This window comes from Echiichthys vipera, assembly GCF_963691815.1.
Source record: "Echiichthys vipera genome assembly, chromosome: 16".
Classification (NCBI taxonomy): Eukaryota; Metazoa; Chordata; class Actinopteri; order Perciformes; family Trachinidae; genus Echiichthys; species Echiichthys vipera.
The window spans coordinates 3,541,526-3,560,135 of record NC_139841.1 but is presented as its reverse complement, the minus strand read 5'-3'; the positions used below and the strand labels follow the sequence as shown (position 1 = coordinate 3,560,135).

Below are 18,610 nucleotides of genomic sequence, written 5' to 3'. Positions count from 1 at the left end.
ATACAAACTGGCGTGTTAGTTCTGGGTTGTCCGTCCGTCCCATTCTCGTTAACATGATACTTCAGGAATATCTGGTGTGATTTTCTTCAAATGTGGCCACATTTCCCACAAATGACAACATTTCCCACAAATGACAACATTTTACACAAATAAAAACATTTTACACAAATAAAAACATTTCACACAATTGTCTAACAGGATAAAATGACAAAGTGATGACAGTTTCTATCCAAAAGGTCAAAAGCCAATGTTTCATAACTCAGAAACAGAAGGGGAGATGTTTAGGCTCCAATCACACTGCTGTTCACAGTTCCCATATCTGATTTGTTTTTGACAGTGTGAACAGCACAAGTCCCATTGAATCTGACATTTTCCAATCAGAATTAGTTCACTTTTAAATGTGATACTGAATCAGATACATATCAGATTTGTTTTGAACAGCCAGGTCACATTTAATGTGACTTTGACGTCATTCTGACCTACGCTGCACTGTTTTGTAAATTAATGCCAAATAAAGTTGATTAAAAAAAAAGTGTGCCACAGGCAGGAGCCAGGAACAGGATCAAAACAAACATGGAGTACAGCAGTGAAGAAGGAGGCCAGTGGAGGGAGAGGGAAGTTTAGACCTCATTAGTATTTGGGGGGACACTTCACTGCAAGCTAGACTATATACAATACCGGTTGCCGTTGCCATGTTCTCTTCCGTAAACACCGCTGTGGTGTGATGACATCAATGATCAACTGCTCATGTGCGTCACTTCAGGAGTGTGAGCTGTTCACACAGCAACATGTAGACAGGCCACATGTGAACACACAAACAATAAATCAGATTTGAGCAATAAATCAGAATAGCATTCAGACCTGCAGTGAGAACGGAGCCTTGGTCAGATACTGAACTGGTGACACTGATCTTGAAACTGTGGTGATTGTAGAGATCTGAAGACGTGTAAATTCCTTCAAAGTCTTCACTACATATATTATGGAGGTCTGGACAGTTGCAACTGCAACTTGACTGGTTGGCATAACTGTGAATAACTTTTTGATTCTGGTTTTGATTCAAGGGTTCAAGGAATTTATAGTCAATGCCACCTGTACATTTCCATACATCTTCACCATGTCCATAAACAATATACAGGCATGCTATCACCCAGAGTTACACACACAGTCTTACAGTAAAGACAAGACACATGAAAAACATAATTCAAAAAAACTAAAATCAAAAGACTTATATTAATAGAAGGGAAAACACATTGTAGACAAGTCTTACTGCCTGTGCATAATAGTTGTCTTTGTAGAGACTGGTGTTTGACTTGATGTAATGATATCACTTACGCAATGGTAGCAATCACAATCAATTATGGCTTGGATGAGCCTTTTCTGTATTTAGCATCATAAATCACATCCAAGTCTGGCTGTAAAAGCAGCGCCTTATTTGCATTTTGAGCAGAGAACAGAGCATAAAAGAACTGTACTTTTTATATGTAGACCTCATTTAAAGTCACAGTCGGCAACATTTGTTTGATCATATTCACTAAAGCCAACACGTCGCTCAGATAGAACAGCAGAAATTGCAACAGACAGCTACATTTTCCTATGAACGGGAACATCAAAGCTGGTTAAAGCTGTTTTTGCACCAAAATCATTAAGAGATGAGAACATTGATTTTTTATAACAGAGTGGCATACTTTAAAACCAAGTGGACAAATCCGAAAGCAATTCCTGATTAAGTCAAGTCACGTCTTCACGACATTGAAGTAGAGTTGCAAGTCATAATTAGTAAGTCAGATTCAGATGTCACATCATAATTCTACAGCTCTGCTCTGAATCGATACATTGTTATGTGTTTGTCCCTACATAACTCATATGAATGCAGACATTTTTTAAAAGTCTTTGTGAGTGTACTGATCTCTGTCTTCCTGTCTTCTCCATGTCCAGCTCATTGTGCAGAGAGCTGTGTTCACGGCCATTGTATGGCCCCCAACACCTGCCAGTGTGAGCCGGGCTGGGGGGGCTCCAACTGCTCCAGTGGTAAGTCCTCCAGCTGTTGCTGTCTGTGAGCACTCAAGTCTTTGTGTGTTTGACTCTGGTTTTCTGTGAAAGCACTGTGAACAGAAGAAGAGGAAAACAGACTGTGGTGTCATCTTACTGACTACTGCACTGTACCACACCAACAGTCATGGGGATGTTTTTCAGACATGCCGACACATTTCCTCAAGTGGGCTGCTGTAAAAATGAAATGTTTTGCACAGTGCTTTTTACATTTCTATTTGTGGACAGAATGAAGACATTCGATATATTGTGTAAATCAGTGGGATACAGAGATGTTGGTAGGTATATTTTTTTATTTTAGACAGTCTGGTGAGCCGTTTCCAGTCTTTATGCTACGTTAGGCTAATCATGTCCTGACTCCAGTTCTGATTTAACACACAGACATGGGGCTGATATCCATCTGAACCTCTCACTCCCTGAATCTGCCACAGTTTGAAACATGTGAAGATCATGGATTTGCTTAAAATTGCCAACTATGGGTTAGGACAGTGCCAAAAATTGGTTCACTTAAAAACATGTCACCGTTGACTTTTGGTTTCACACAAGCCTCCACCACAGCGACTTCCTGATTGGATCAACTGATCTGAGTGTCCACTAGGGGCAGGTTTCATAATAGAGCAGTTTCTCATTGACCCCCATGTTAAACAGGCCGTTTTTACAGCATCATTAAACCTGTTTAATGCCTGGGACAAAAAAAACATTCTAGTCTGTATTTTAAGGTCATATCTCCATGACAACACAGAGGGGGTGAATTTTTTTGGACCAGGCTAGTTTTTATTTTTTTGGAAGTTAAAGTTTATGAATAATTAGGGGCATGGCCTCTTGAGTGACAGCTAGCCTCTGACCCTAACTTCTCCTCGGTGGTAAACGTCAGCCAGATGGACGTATGTCCCTCCCCCCAACGTCACATACATGCCCTTTTTTGGTAAAAAGGAAATGAGACGGAATCAAAGTCTGACAAGATGGAGACTCCTGTAGGCGAGGACGATTGGATCAAGTTGAGAGAACGGACCCTGACAGAGAGGCTACGTCCATTTTTTAAACTGTCTATGGTTTCACACAAGACCCATTCATTGTTGTCCTGGGGGAAAGGCCAGTGTTTGACCGACCCAACATCCCGACCGTTATATATCTCAGCAGGTTGGGGCTTTTATCATGGATGTATAAAGAGGGGAAACAGCATCCGAGGAGGAGCCCCGTTCATCCTATGAAAGTTGCTCAGTGGCACATGAAGCGAAAAAAGTTAGTCTTCTACATCTAGAAATACCCAGAATTGGCACTGCTTCTGCATTGTGAGAGTGAAAAACACTTGCAAGATGCCTGGTCTAGACTCTGGGTGAGAAAATAGTCTCTGGTGATGTCACAGTGGTGTCATCAGATTTATTTCAATCTTGGCTTGGAATTCACATGGACAAACCTCAATTCAGATGAAGTTACGACGGTGTGTAAAACATCAATAAAAACAGAAAACAATTATTTGCAAATCCTTTTCAATATTTAATTGAATACAATACAAAGAAAAGCTATTTACTGTTCGAACTGATCAACCATTATTATATTCACTCATTTTGAATTTGATTTCTGCGACATGTTCCAAAAAAGCTGGGACAGGGGCAACAAAAGACTGGGAAAGTTGAGGAATGCTCAAAAACAGCTGTTTGGAAGATTCCACAGGTGAACAGGTTGATTGGAAACAGGTGAGTGTCATAATTGGGTGGAAAAGGAGCATCTCTGAAAGACTCAGTCGTTATAACCTTATAACAGAAACTGGGACATGGAGTTTGAAGGAGGGCCTGTATTGTTTGAACATTTAGGATCCTGTGTTTTTGAATACAGGGACTACAAGTGAGCATATGTCAGCTTCTGCTCTTTTTATGTTGACCATTCTTTTCTTTCTACTCATAGAAGTGCAATACTAAAATCTGTAGAAGTCCTCGTAGTCATTTCCTCAGCGGAGAATATTCCAATGTTCAATGATCAGGTTAGCAATGATGGAGAAATCTGAAGACTATGCCTCATTTGACAGATGAGAGCAGTTAGGGCGATCGGCTGTAACTTTAATACACACCCCTCCAGTTAACTGAAAGTTCTGCGCCGTACAGCAGCAGCACAGTCGCAGGAGTCAGGAGAGTTTACCGACAAGGCAATGGGAGGATTTGGAATCAAAGCAAAAAGTAAAGCCTGCTGCTTATAGTGAAAGTGATAAGGTGAATGAAAAAACTGTAAACCGCCCTGCAGCCGGATCACAGGGCTGACTGACTGGAGAGGCCAGAGATCAACAGATATTTTATCAGCTTTCATCAGAGAAGCTGTGTCTGTTTCTTTGAAAAGCCCAATAATTGTGTGTTGCCTCCACTGTCACTATGGAAACAAAAAAAGTCCTCTGCCTTGTTGGTGGTTGGTGGTTGGTATCTTTTCTCTCCATGGCCGATAGGTTGTTTTCTATATTTATTATTAAAAAATGAACAAATTAACATTAAGTTCTATTGAATATGTCTAATTATTAATAACAATTTAATCGATGGGTAATAATAGATTATTGTGACAAGAAAGTGTAACGGGACCTCTGGTGAGAGCTTAGTTTTGCCTGTGAATGTGTTTCCATGCAGGCCCATACACCCAGGGTGTGCCCCTGCTGTCTTCACTTTCAGGCTGAAATAAAGGAGCTTATTGTTGTGTCTGGGCCCTGGGGCTCTCCTGGGCCCCACTAGACCCGGCCTGTCTGTCTGCTCTCACACACACAGTTAAAGGTTTCTCTTATCAATAGGAACTTAATGAACACAATGAATGGAATTTGATGCTTTATCAGTGAAAGAAAGAGGTGTGATTGGCAATCGTGAGGTCCTGAGTGTCAAGAGTGTAAAGTATGCTCTGATCTGCTCATGCTGGCTCATGTAAAAGCCGTGTGCAGAGCAAGTAAACAACAACAAACTTGTGGGACTGTTTCCATCAGTGGGACATTCAAGTGTCCTGGGTGGAGCCGAGGCGGTGGGAGGTTGCAGACCGTGCTGCAGATCCCTGTCACACTGTACGGCGTCCTGCTTCTCCGCTGTTAGGGAGAGGAGAAGGACGTTTATATGCATGCACCAGCTCTGGGTGCTGTTGCATGCTTCACATTTCCACCTACACACCTGACGTGCACACTATATTGAATTTCACACACTTTTGTATCACCGTATACATGCAGATTTCCCCCCCAAAGACGCTCGGCTAAACACGGAATAAAAAGTTAGAACGCAATTTTTGCGTTTTCTTTCTAGCTCGTCTCCGCTAAACCATAGACTGTTTAAAAAATGGACGTAGCATACCAGTCGGGGTCCGTTCTCTCATCTTGATCCAATCGTCCTCGCCTACGGGAGTCTCCATCTTGTCAGACTTGACTCAGCCTCATTTCCTCTGACCAAAAAAGGGCATGTATGTGACGTTGGGGGGAGGGAGATACGTCCATCTGGCTGACGAAAAACTAGCCTGGTACAAAAAAAATTCACTTCCCTCAGTGTTATGATATGACCTAAACATACAGACTAGAATGTTCTTTTGTATCAGGCCTAAATAGTTTAATGATGCTTGTTTACCACGGGGGTCAATGAGAAACTGCTCTATCATGAAATCCTAGTGGACACTTGGAGAACTGCAGTTTTTGGCACTTGGATTGATTGATTGGATCAACCAGGAAGTCACTGTGGTTGGGGCTTGGTTTAAACAGGGCCTAACTCTCCTTCTCACACCAATGGCACAGCCTTCAGGAGGTTCAGTATCTTGCCCAAGGACACTTTGACCTTCCGACTGTTTTAGTATTTACATTAATTGTTGGTTTGGCTCTGCACGTGGTAGTTTTTGATATGAAGAAAAATATAACAACGACAATACCAGGACATTGGAGAGCCCAGTGTGTTGGCACAAGATTGCATACAATTGTCGCATCCCAAGTAAAATACTAATGTTCTCCTTCACAAATTCAAAAGCTAAGTTGCCACATGACTATGGCACATGATTAAATAACAGCTAGTAGCACAATCACCAGTGCTGCTAGTTTAGAGCTAACGCCTTAATGTCAGCTACCAAAATGAGTTACCATCACTAGTAATAGTTTAATATCTCAAAGATAATTCTTAATTTTAGCTACTTTTCAAGGTGAGTCCTCTATAACAGAACTCTGAAGCTGCATTTAAAATCTCAACTGCATCTGAATACTGACCAGAGTAATTACGCTAACGTTACATAGCTAACATTAAGCTAGTTATCTAACACAGGTAGTTCTAACTAGCCAGTGCGCAAGTTAATTTTGCTACTGCACGTTATAAGGAATGTGAGCTTTTGTTTGCTTAAGTTTATTAAATCTTTTTCCTACAAGCGCTCATGGTTTTTTTTTTTTTGTTGTTTTTGTCTATGACTTCAAATTGAGCTCAAAGTGTTTTTTACAAGTGAAAATGTAAACGTGCAAGTTCAGATTTTTGTTTTACAAGTTCCCACATCAAGTCTAGTAGATTTTTAAAGTTACCAGCCAATCAGATTTTCTGATGGCCAATTTTTTTGTGTCACTAAACACATTTAGGTATCCATGTTTCTTTCAGTTGTTTTTATTTGTGTTATGGCAGATATACATGTTTTAACAATACCAATACCGAAAACTATTGCTAACTGTCGTCAAATGCTATCTGTGTTCATCTCATGCTGCTCATTAAAACATCAAGCATGAAAACTGTATAGATTAGTAAATTCACCTTAATGTTCATAGCGGGGCAGTTAGATCAGTCCGTGGGGGGCATGAGAACCAGGGGGTCGTCTGTTCAAGTCCCTGTGTAATCCTTACAGTACATTATATTTGTTCCTTGGTCAAATATGAGCCACTAACGAGCCGATGAAAAGTCCTCGTTTTCTTCTTTTCCCCTCCTCTTTAATCTTCATTGTCCCATCTTCAGCCTTCCTCTTTTACTCTCCTGTTTTTTTAACCCCACAAAAATATCTCCACATTAGTGTTTTTCCTAACTATCTTTGACTTTACTACTTAATGTTTCAGCTGTTTTGTTCAGTTTCACGCTCTTCTTTGTTTCAGCGTAGCTCGCTCGTAATCGATACCACGCACTCTATGCACGTAGTCAATGGTTGTATGACACGTCACAACATAGTGTTCATTGGAAATGTAGGATTAGTTTTACAAGTGTTGCCAGATAAAGATAACTTTTCCAAGACAAACGCACAAAACTGCCCAAATGTTTTGGTGGAAAACAGCCAAATCTGGCAAAACTGATGTCACATCGTTTCTGCAGCCCAAACAGACGCAGTGTTATTTTCTACATTCATCACCAGCCAAATTGGCTATTGATTTTACAATGTTACCCTGAGTGCAACATTATTACCTTAATATAAACACTGTGTCTTACTGGGTTATTCTAACTCAGCTAGGTTACCATACATTGACCCCTTGGTTGCCAGAGTAACCAAGTTTAAAAATGTAGGTTTTCTAAATCGACAAAACGGATGATTTTATCTTAAATGTTAACTATTCATCTTAATCTTATTAGGAATCTTAATCTCTTCCTCCCCAGTAACCACTGCTCTGTGCCTCTGGGACAATAAGTCAGCCCTGACCGTTCAAAGATCAGCACCAGGCTGAAGTCGAGACCGTGCTCTGTTACTATCAGTACTTGTGATAGAGGGGCTGAAGGATGTGTGCTTCATGTCTGGGATGTTCCCAGTCAGTCATGAGAGAACAAGCCCAGTGGCACTGAACTTGGAAATATTATGCTGCTATAGGAGTAAAATGATCAATATATGCAGTGACATGTTTTTATTTGAAATGTATTATTAAGGGGAAAACTGTTTCTGTGTGTATGTAGTTATATTGGGTCAGTCAGTTCATTCAGCCTCTGTTCACAACGTCCCATTCAGTAACATATCTTTAATTTCCAGAGCCACCAAAGGCTCTGAAGCATTGACTGTATTTTACAGGTCAGCGGGCCTCAACAATATGTCTGAGGATCAATTTGGGGGACCAAGAACAGGAAATGGGGGAAAGCTGTGTTCAAGGGGGAGCAGGAATAATAGGAGGAGAAAATGGTGTGGTAGGAAATGACCTGGGGCACTGGACCTTGTGATTTAGTACACATGATAATGACACAAGATACTCAGGAGGCCTCAAGCTCAGCTGTGAGAATACAACATGCACTGTGTCTTACACTCTCTGTGTAAGATCCTCTATTATGTGTGTTTTAACCAATCGACCCACAGTTCTTCATTTTGTCATCTTCACATCACAGTTTTTGATGATTTTATTCAACACGAGTCCATCAACGTTGCACAAGTCGCACAAATCTTCAATATAAAATACCATACTTTTTTCAGCTCTCTGGTCTTGAAGCTGGTCTTGAAGCTGTTGTTATATTCAGTCCAAAAAAGGCAAAAAGGCAGTAAAAGTGATCAGAAGTATAACTGATCAGATCAATAAATGATGCTGTCATTGAAATAATAAAATAGAAAAGGAAAGTTTTATACATTTCCCCTTAAACCCCAATAAGTTAGTGAAAAAATACATTATTTTCCTTCACCCATAAAAATAAAAACAAATTATATTTATTTTACTCAATTATAATTTTTTAAATAACAATAATAATATATATCACTTTTTAGCGCTTTTCTCACTACTCAAAGACGCTTTAGAGGAAATACACATAACAGAAATAGTCAATAATCAAACAGCAAGCACGTTAAAAAACACTAGAACAGAAGAACATCTCATTAATAGAAAAACAGAGGGTGGGAGATGGTGGATTTGAGTTGTAGGTGATCCTGAAGTGATGGGATTTAAGATGACTCTTGAATGATGGGAGTGTTTCTGAGTTCTGGATGGCGAGGGGCAGGGGGTTCCAGAGGGAAGGGGCCGGGATGGCAAAGGCTCTGTCCCCCAGAGTGCGATACTTGGTTTTGGTGATATTTGGTGTTGGAATGGGGGAGTGGTGATGGAGGAGATCTTGAAGTGGATATGTTGTTAAATGGGAAGCCAGTGAAGTTCACAGAGCATAGGAGTGACGTGTGCAAATAAATGTCTACAACTGTGGAAAAAAATGTGAAAAAAATGTGAAAAAAATGGTGAAAAATGTGAAAAGATTATTAATTTATTAATTTATAATTAATTTATTAACTAATTTATTAGTGCAATCAAAGATTGCTATGTTTGCACTTACTATGTCAGCATATGAATGCAGATAAATAATAACAAAAAGCTCATGAAAAGCTTAATCGTCATCAGAATATAGCCAATGGCTTCTGTGATTGTATGGCAGCTGATGTGTTCTGCCTCGTTTGCCCTCCACACAGACCGTTTACCTGCACGCAACCAAGGCTGTGCTCGTCCCGTTGCCTACAGATTCTACATCTCTCTACGGAATCGGTTTATAGAAATGAGGAGCCCAGTGTCCTGAGGGTAGAAGCTCCTCCTGAGTCTCTCCGTGCTGGCCTGGTGTATCTGATACCTTATTCCCAACCTCAACAGGGTCAAAAGGCTGTTACCACTTGGTTTTTACCTTGAATGATTCTCTTAGACTTATTCTTTCAGCGCCTGGTGTAAATATCCTTTAGGCAGAATAGGGCACCTCCTGTTTGGTGCTTTTTCTATACCAGGCAGTGAGGTTCCCCATCAGGACGCTCCTGTTGATGCAGGGGTAGAAATTCCTCAGTATGTTGTTTTTAATTATTTATTTATTTGTTTATTTCAGGCATGTCAGTTAGATCCATTACCATCACACATTATCTTAGTTTAAATCATACAATTCACATGTTCGAAAGGGAAAGCTGGAGAAGCAAAAGCTTATCTAGTCCCGCCCAAGTTACCCACAGATTTGAGGGGATACATTGAATTTGTAGAATTTGAGGTGAAACGTTTATTTCACACTGCACAACATTGTAACAACACGCCGTCAATGTAGCCGCATCGATTCGGTAACCTAGCAATGTTTGTTCGCAACAAAGGTGAAATAATGGATCAATACCACATTTATGTGGTCTTGGGGTTTCAATTCAATTCAATTCAATTCAATTATATTATATTATATTTATAGTGCCACATCCTAACAAAAGTTATCTCAGACCACACTCTATGACTTATTTATGATTAACAGAGACCCAACACTTCCCCCATGAGCAGCAACAGCAATCTTGTGCACATAGTGGGGACAAAAACCTTCCCTTTAACAGGCAGAAACATGGAACAGACCCGGCTCTATGGAGGACGGACAAAAGGAGAGAGAAAGAGAGAAAAGACAGACAGATGGAAAGAGAGAGACAAAGACAGACAGAGAGAGAGAGAGATACTTCCAGAGATGCAAGCCACCACAAAAGTAACAGTAACTATAATAATATCTATAGTAATGTGAATATGACTTTTATGTTATGGCAGTTAATATAGCGGAATATTAGGAACAACTGCAGCTAAGGTGATAGAATATGACAATGATAATTATGGTGGTAAATATGATCAATGACGAGTAATCACAGTTGTGATATAATAAGACTTAACACTGATGGTGTTTTTATGGCTACAAATCTTATAATTGATAAAACTAATGATTGTTTATATGAGTTATGGTAATAACAGCAGCAGGAAGCGTCATGCAGGACCACGGCAGCAGGTACCACCACGATCAGCAGAAACTTGAGAGACGACAAAGCACAAACAACTCCAGGAAAGAAGTTGAATTAGTAACATGCATTGATGAGACATGAATGATACAAACAGAGAGGAGAGAAGCTCAGAGTATCTGGAAAAGTATTATCCCCCGGCAGACTAGGCCTATAGCAGCAGAATTAAGCAGAACAAAATCTGCTTAATTCTCAGGCTCTAAGAGAAGTTGAATGCCAATTATGGTTTATGGTTTTGTTTTGGTGGTCCTATCAAATAAATATGTCACCATTTTGAGAGTTGTCGAGCTGTTCATTCTCCAAATGAGAAGAGTGAAACCGCACAGTCGGAGAAGATGGGCCCTGATGAGTGGAGAGACCACGATGCATTGTATTGTTACACAGATGATGAGTGAGGTGTGGTTATAATAAGTTATGGTTATTGGTGCAGTGTTTTTTGGTTCATTTCCTACGGTATATTTGGTCTGAGGCTTTCACATCTCAAATGAACCGCACCAGGATTCTCTTGCAAGCAAACGGAGACCCACGTTTTCAGGCCGACCAGAGTTGGCTTGAGCTTTCACACCAACCAAAATCAACCGGACTGCGGAAACGAACCAGGGTTTGTTTAAAGCGGACCAAGCAGCTCAGGTGTGAAAGCCACCTTTATACAGCCACCTTCAAACAGAGAGTAACATTAGACAATTCCCTTTCTGTTTAAAGTTTTCAGCGTATTAATATGGACATAGATGTTTCTGATATGAAGCTAAAATGCTTGTGTGGACGGAGATTGTTGTTTACGCCACCTAAGACCCCTTTTTCTTGAGCATATTTAATATGACTCTGGCAGAATTTAGCATGATGACCATTAAAAAATATTTTTGCGTGTATTATATAAGTATTAATGCATTGTATTGGTTAACGTAGTCCCTAAATTTATGTAGAAATGCAGGAAATTGGATTTCGCATCACATGGCTGTTTCACAGGTACTAAAAGTAACAGTATCAGTAACAGTACTAACCATGCAAGTGTTAAAGGATACACTTCTTCATTTTGCTAGTGACATCGATCAGGACATTTTGCAGTTTGTGAGCTCTGTTGAGAACTAAAACAAAATCAGGGAGTGCAGTTTAAAGAAGAAAATGGATAATTTGGGGTGTAAGTTCTTTGCTTTGTACATTTAAAAGCCTGCTTCGTGTAAAGACACAGTTTAATAGTAAGTTTTATTGTGTGATGACAATAAAAGTCTGGAGGAGGACACACATTCCTGCTCAACATGGAAAACAGGAGGAATGCTACAGATGTTTTTTCTCAGTGGAAATCGTCCGTATCAGTGAATAAGGCGTTTTCTGTTCCCATGAGTGCACCATGCCTGGTAGACTGGGTAATCACTGAATAGATGGAAAAACATCTTGGTCCCAATCCCTCCCCAGTGTGGACACTCAGAGCTGAGCCAACTCTCAACAACTGGCAGCTCAAGTTACTGGCTCAGGACTTGTTCCCTACTTGACTGACTCCTCTCCCCCTCAACTCTTCCTTGGTTTAAGGTGTGAAGAAGCTTTTTTTTTTTTAAACATTTTTATAAGTTGTTGTGTCTGCACAAATGCACAAGCATGTATGCAAAATATTCACTCGATATTGTTCCCTGCAGTGGATAATGACACATGAACTCTGGATAACATGATGAGGTCTTATAGACAGCCCTGTGACCAAACTCTGGCTCGGTGCAGTCTGTTTTGTTCACTACCTTCTTGAATAGGCCGATGAGAGAGAACAGTCTGTTCTTCAGCGAGCAGATGAGGAGCCCCAAGCTCCTGGAGTTTGGCCTTTCTTCGATCTAGGTCAGGTTTCACAAAGGTACCAGGATGGCAGATTTGAATGCAGGAGGGTTTTACATGTGCATCTTATTATCTCTAATCCCCTCCTCCTCTTTGTCCCCCAACCCTCCCCCCTCGGTACTCGCCACTGTTTGTCACACAGAGCCAGACTGCCTGAGGAAAAGGAAGTACCGCATGCACTTTTTTATCAGGTCAGAGTGAAGCAGGCTAATGCAGGGGAATAAAAGGAGCCTGTTAATCACTTGAACAACTTCAGAATTGTGGAAGGGTTGGAGATGGTTGTGTTACTCTGTATGCTGGGCACATAACACCAGGCTGTGTTTATGTAGTAGAGGAGAGGACCCTAAGCGCAAAGGATATTCATACAATATCAGTAATATATACACTATCCCTATGGCACTGTTTGCAGGAATAGTTGTGGCCTATATGACAATAATGTAAGTGACCAAAACCTAAATAATGAAAATAACATTGTGACAAAAAAATTGTCTTAGAGTGTAATGTTTTCAGCACTTACATAAATCAAATAAGCCATGGAGACAGTTTTTTTTGTGCAACAACTATTAACGGAGAAATTCGGGAGAGTCGCTAATAGCCGGCTGTGGCCAACAGTGATTAGCTCGGGGCAGTACGGTGAAGGCATTCAAAGGTCTTTTTTAACCACTAATACTGCTGAAAATAACAGCAAACCTCTGCAGCAGCATGAGAAGAGTCCCTACACAGAAAACAAAGCACTAACAACGTAGTTAGTGAACCCAGAGTTTATTAAAAGAGTGTTTTAAAGACTTACCTACTGGCCCCTGTACCAGCTCCTCTCATAGTAGAGTCCAAAAAAAACTGTCTCGATGGCTTATATGATTTATGTAATTGCTGAAAAAGACCGTGGGATGATTTTTCACCAGAATTACACTTAAAGGTCCACTTATAGCTTTTTCTGGAGCTTTCAGCCTCATCTCGTCGACATCAAAATACTGTCCCCAAAGAATAAACTCATCCTAACAAATTAATTACCTAATTTAACTGACTTAAAAAAACTCAAAGCCACACCCATCAATATTTTTATATTGACAATGGATCAAGTGACGAGGCCTGTGTGTAATGTGCACGGGGTCACTTGTAATGATGAACCCACAGATAATTATCACCAACTCGTATTAGCTTTTTAGCCTCTATAAGCTCGTTGTTTTGATGGACCTGCAAGTCTGCTTTTATTCACCTGATTTCCAGCAGCAGCATGCGGCTGTTTTCAGTGAAAAAAGAGCTGGTGAACAATGCAGCATTTAGCAGCCGAGAGACCAAACCAGAGCTAAAATACAGAGAAGGACTTACATTCATCAGGTGGAAACAAACTACAAATGAATTTAGAACAAGGGCTATAGGATGATATGCTTTACTATCATGATATTTGGGTGTCAATTCAATATGTATATTTTTAAACATTGTGATTCTACAAGCATTGTGATTCAATATTACGATTTTATATATATATATATATATATATATATATATATATATATATATATATTTTTTTTTTTTTTTTTAACACTAGGCTAGATCACGGGGAAAAAGTTAAACCATACAATTTGACAGACATTTACTAATTCAGGTATTCAGGTAAGTAACTATACTTCAAGGTAGAAACTGTTTTGGAGACAAGTTACTTCCTTTATCGTTAGATGATGCTGCTACAACGCCAACTATTGGCCAAATGACACCAAATGTGTCGTGTCCACTCAGACATATCTACACATGTCCACCAAATGTGGTTGCAATAACACAAAGTGTTTAGGAGATTTGACATGCTGTAATATAAGCTACAGCCTTGGACACAACTCAAAATGAAAATTTATCATTGAATGAAAAAGGATTTTTTTCTGGACTCAGTTTAATAGTTACAGGCCAAAATGTAAAGTTTGTTGTTATAGCGCTACTATCTGACCAAATTTGACACAAAGCAGCCCATTCTGTCCAAGATGGAGGAGCTCCACTTCCTCCCACTGCACAAGAATGAATATCCGACCGAAGGTGGGTGGAAAAGACTTCGATTCATTTTTTATTTTCTACCTTGAGTCCCTCTCTGCTGCTGTTGCTGGAGTGACAGTGCACCTCAAACCCACACCCAGAAAGAAAGTCACATCTGTCCATAAACCACAAGGACACCGTCACTGCAATCATTGAGTTTTACTGCAGCTGCCATGTGTATATTCGAGTCACAGCAGTGAAACCACAATCAGCTGCAGAGGTCGGTCACAGCCTGCAGGAACCAACAGAACACATGGGAAACCACTTTTATTATTTAGCAGACACAGTACTATTTGGATCAGAGATGAGGCTCTAGGAAGCCAAAGACAGCCGTTGATTGTGGGCTCAGATGAAGTTAGAAGTTTTTTTTTATTAAAAACATTTTTCTCATATTATCTGTTGTGCAACACCAAAACAGTCCTACAGCATACATGAGAAGTTTGCTCAGAATAAAATGTATTCTTGTCCTTGGAAAGAGTAGTCTTCCCTCACTGCCTTCATCAGTGGATGAAGTTTGCTCAGAAGTTTGTGGGAATGGATTTTTCCTTTTTATTTCAACTTTGATCTTGAGGTCCTGCTCAAGTTAGATACTGACATGTTAACACAGTGACATCACTAAAAGAAGTCCGATGGATCAGAAACATTTGCAGTCGGACAAAGTTTCTAAACAACCAAGCTAAAAGGTAGAATTATAACCAAACTGTCAAAGTGTTACCACAGTTTACCGACAGACCACTGACCATAGACTGTATAAAAAAATGGACGTAGCCTCTCCTCCAGGGCCCGTTCTCTCTACTTGATCCAATCATCTAATAGAGATTACACTGGCTCTGGTAGCGAAGTGCAGGCAGCGTTCATGATCTATGATTTAAACTGATATTCAGTATATTTAGTACCATGCTCATATTACTGTACAACTCCGACCCTCACGGTCCGAATCCTCCTGCTGCTCCAGATTAGCATCTAGTGTATGTGCCATAGATAGCAGGCTGTACTGCAAGTCATGGTGCAAGTGTGGCTATTTAATTAGCCAAACAAAACGTTAACATGGTTTGTTCCTAAACCATCTGTTGTTTCAGTTGATCGAAGTACAAACCATCTTGTCACTTATGGAAACACCACCATACGAATGACTGCAGTCCAGGTTGAGATGACGGAGTTAGCATGCTAATGATGCTAATCCTGGCAACTAGTCTCCGAGGAGAAGTGAGGGCCAGAGGCTAGCTGTCATTTAGGAGGCCACGCCCCTAATTATTCATACACTTTAACCTCCAATAACATAAAAATTAGCCTGGTACGAAACAATTCACCCCCTCAGTGTTGTCATGGAGATATGACCTAAACATACAGACTAAATGTTTTTTTGTCCCAGGCCTTAAACAGGTTTAATGATGGTGTGAAAACGGCCTGTTTAACATGGGGTTCAATCAGAAACTGCTCTGTTATGAAATCTGCCCCTAGTGGACACTCAGAGAGCTGCCGTTTTTGGCACTTCCTGATTGGATCACCCAGGAAGTGGCTGTGGTGGGGGCTTGGTCTTTATTTCAGTGACAGTGAAGAGCTATTCTGGATCATGAAATCTGGTTTTGGATACTTCTTAAAGAGCTTTGACGTGTTTTCTAACTGTGTGTGCGATCATCCAGTGGTCCTGAGCAGGAACCACTCAGAGGCCATTTTGAGTATTTTGCTATGTATTTAAGTATCTGTGTGTCTGCAGCCAGAGAACTGAGAGCAGTCCATGGCAAAATGGAGGTTCACCATTTATTTAACTTGGAAATCATTTTGTATTTACCTGATGGTCGATGACAAAGGAGCGTCCGCAGCAGAAGCCTCCAATGGAGGCCACAGCATTCTCCATGTTGGCACTGATCAGATCAATGTCATCGATCTGCACATTGTGCAAATGGTACCATGTTATTATTACAGAATTGTTGACAATGTAATACTTTATTTGTTTAAGAGTGCAGTCTTCTGAGCACCTTTGCAGAGTCACACTGGTGCCCAATCCACACACATTGTGTGGGGGCTTGCCACTGACCTACTGTACTTACTGTAGATCAGTCAGCCAACTCCACCATGATCAAAGCGTGAGTTGAGATGTGCATGCCATGATCAAAAGTCAGTGCGTTTACGTGCTCATCAGTAACCCGAAAATGGTTCCCCTCATATACATGAGCAGGAGTTGAATGGGAAAATGACGGAATAACTCTCCCTCCAGTACAGTAGGTGGCGCTCCCTCTGCCAACATTCAGCTGAACTGAATAAAACTTTATTTTCTGGTTCACCTTTGTCAAAATCACAAACGGCCGACTTTTGGACAGAATTACGACAGAAACAGGTCTTCTTGGTAGTGATGTTACTTGCCGTTGCAAAGGCCTCCTTCGGTTTAAAGGTAACACTCTATTATTATGTTTTTTTCAGGTTGTTTTAGGCGCCGTTGCTTCCTGGTTTATTGTATTTCCGGGTCAAAAGCCACCACCCCAAACCCGATAGTAACCCGAGAACGCTGTTTATGTGCTCTCTAGGTCTGTTAACTGGGGTATGAGAACTCTGATTTTACCGGGGTATGGTGTTTACATGGTGTTTGAGAAAGCGGAGTATGCCCTTTCAAACTGCATATAAACGCAGTAGTGTAGCAGTCAACTTCAGCAGAAATATATGTTGTCTGAGTTTGTTGAGCTTGTGCTTTGGTCGGTGTCCTAATCAGTTACTTACATTGTACACTGTTATCATAACCAATATCAATGTTAGACAAAAATATTAAATTAAGTTAAATATGAGTTAAGTTTTAATAAACTAGAATGATCCTTTCATGAATATAAATATACACAGTGTAGGTTAAAAATCCTTATCTAAACCCTCGGTTTCTGTCTTTTTTCCTTGTAAAATATCTCACTTTCCCCTGAACTGAATATAGACTTCCATGACGCAGAGTCCCATAATGAAAGGTCTGGCAGTCACTGTAAACCTTTCTGACTCCCTCCTATTTTGACCCCAGTCATTGCCAGGCCCTGAGTGGGCCGTGACAAGATGAAACACATCTAGAATTAAACAACACATTCTCAGGTTTACCAGTTTACTGTGGCTACACATGGTGACGCTTCCACTGCCAGTGGTGATGGGATGGCCAGACACATGGCAGAGCTTGCTCATGTATTTAAGGTGTGGTCTGATTAAAGCTGCCATCCAGCAGCCAAAGGTTAATGAGGTGGGTTCAGGTCGTAGCCCGCCTGGCCACAGTCATTGAGTTTTTGGCTGCTTCTGGAATTGTCTGAAGATTGATGAACGCTGTAGTGGCACACACGCACACACACACACACAGTCAAATCTCAAAGTAGGTGCAGGCTGTGCATTGGCTCATGATGGATTGACATTAAACAATATAAGTTGGAGCTTGATGAATGTTTTGAAAGATGTAGTAACGAGTTGTTGGTTTTGGTCCTTTCATGGGTTTGGTTATCAAATATGAAAGTAGTAGCCTCGTGAGCCCATCCTGATCTCTGAGCTCTAACTGTTCAGTGTAAACAACATGGCGGCTTCCACGGATGAGATGAGCAGCTATGGAGCAGCCGCTCACTAACTCTTTTTTCTCTGGATCTTTCTGTTGAATATGGACCGGGCTCCTGAAATTGTGCCTTTGATCTGTAAATTCACGTTACACAAAGAGCAAATATCCTTTACCCACATGTTGTTTCCTTTCTGAGCTTTTCCTCGATGTTGTTAACTGCTTCGTTGATCTGATTGGTTGATTTGATGGTTTTTCCAATCAGCAACCAGTATTTTCACCCCTTCCCAAAAGATCTCCAAGCCAGAGTTCCAAGATGGATATGCTGAGACAATGAGAATCCTGAGAATCAATTAATCTGGCGGAGTCAGGTTAGGAAAGTATAGCACCCATAAATATACCCTGTAAACATGAATAACACCAGCTCCTGGTGAAGCAGATCCAACAGCAGGATTTGTCCTAGACACACTTAAAGATCAGGGTTGCACAACAGAACTGACAACATGTGACTCATACTAACCCTGGATCTTGTGTTAACAGATCGACATGGTGATATTACTTGTCATCAGGTTTGGTGTG

General features: G+C 40.6%; 1 protein-coding gene across 2 annotated transcripts in view; it reads left to right on the top strand.

Annotated features, from left to right (window-relative positions):
- The window catches only part of megf10 (multiple EGF-like-domains 10), a 78,505-nt gene that overhangs the window by 23,882 nt on the left and 36,013 nt on the right, over positions 1 to 18,610 (top strand). For both annotated transcript variants that reach the window (XM_083930178.1, XM_083930177.1), the window contains exon 5: positions 1,936 to 2,028. In XM_083930178.1, the coding sequence (XP_083786304.1) occupies positions 1,936 to 2,028 (93 nt within the window). The remainder of the gene's footprint in view (positions 1 to 1,935; positions 2,029 to 18,610) is intronic.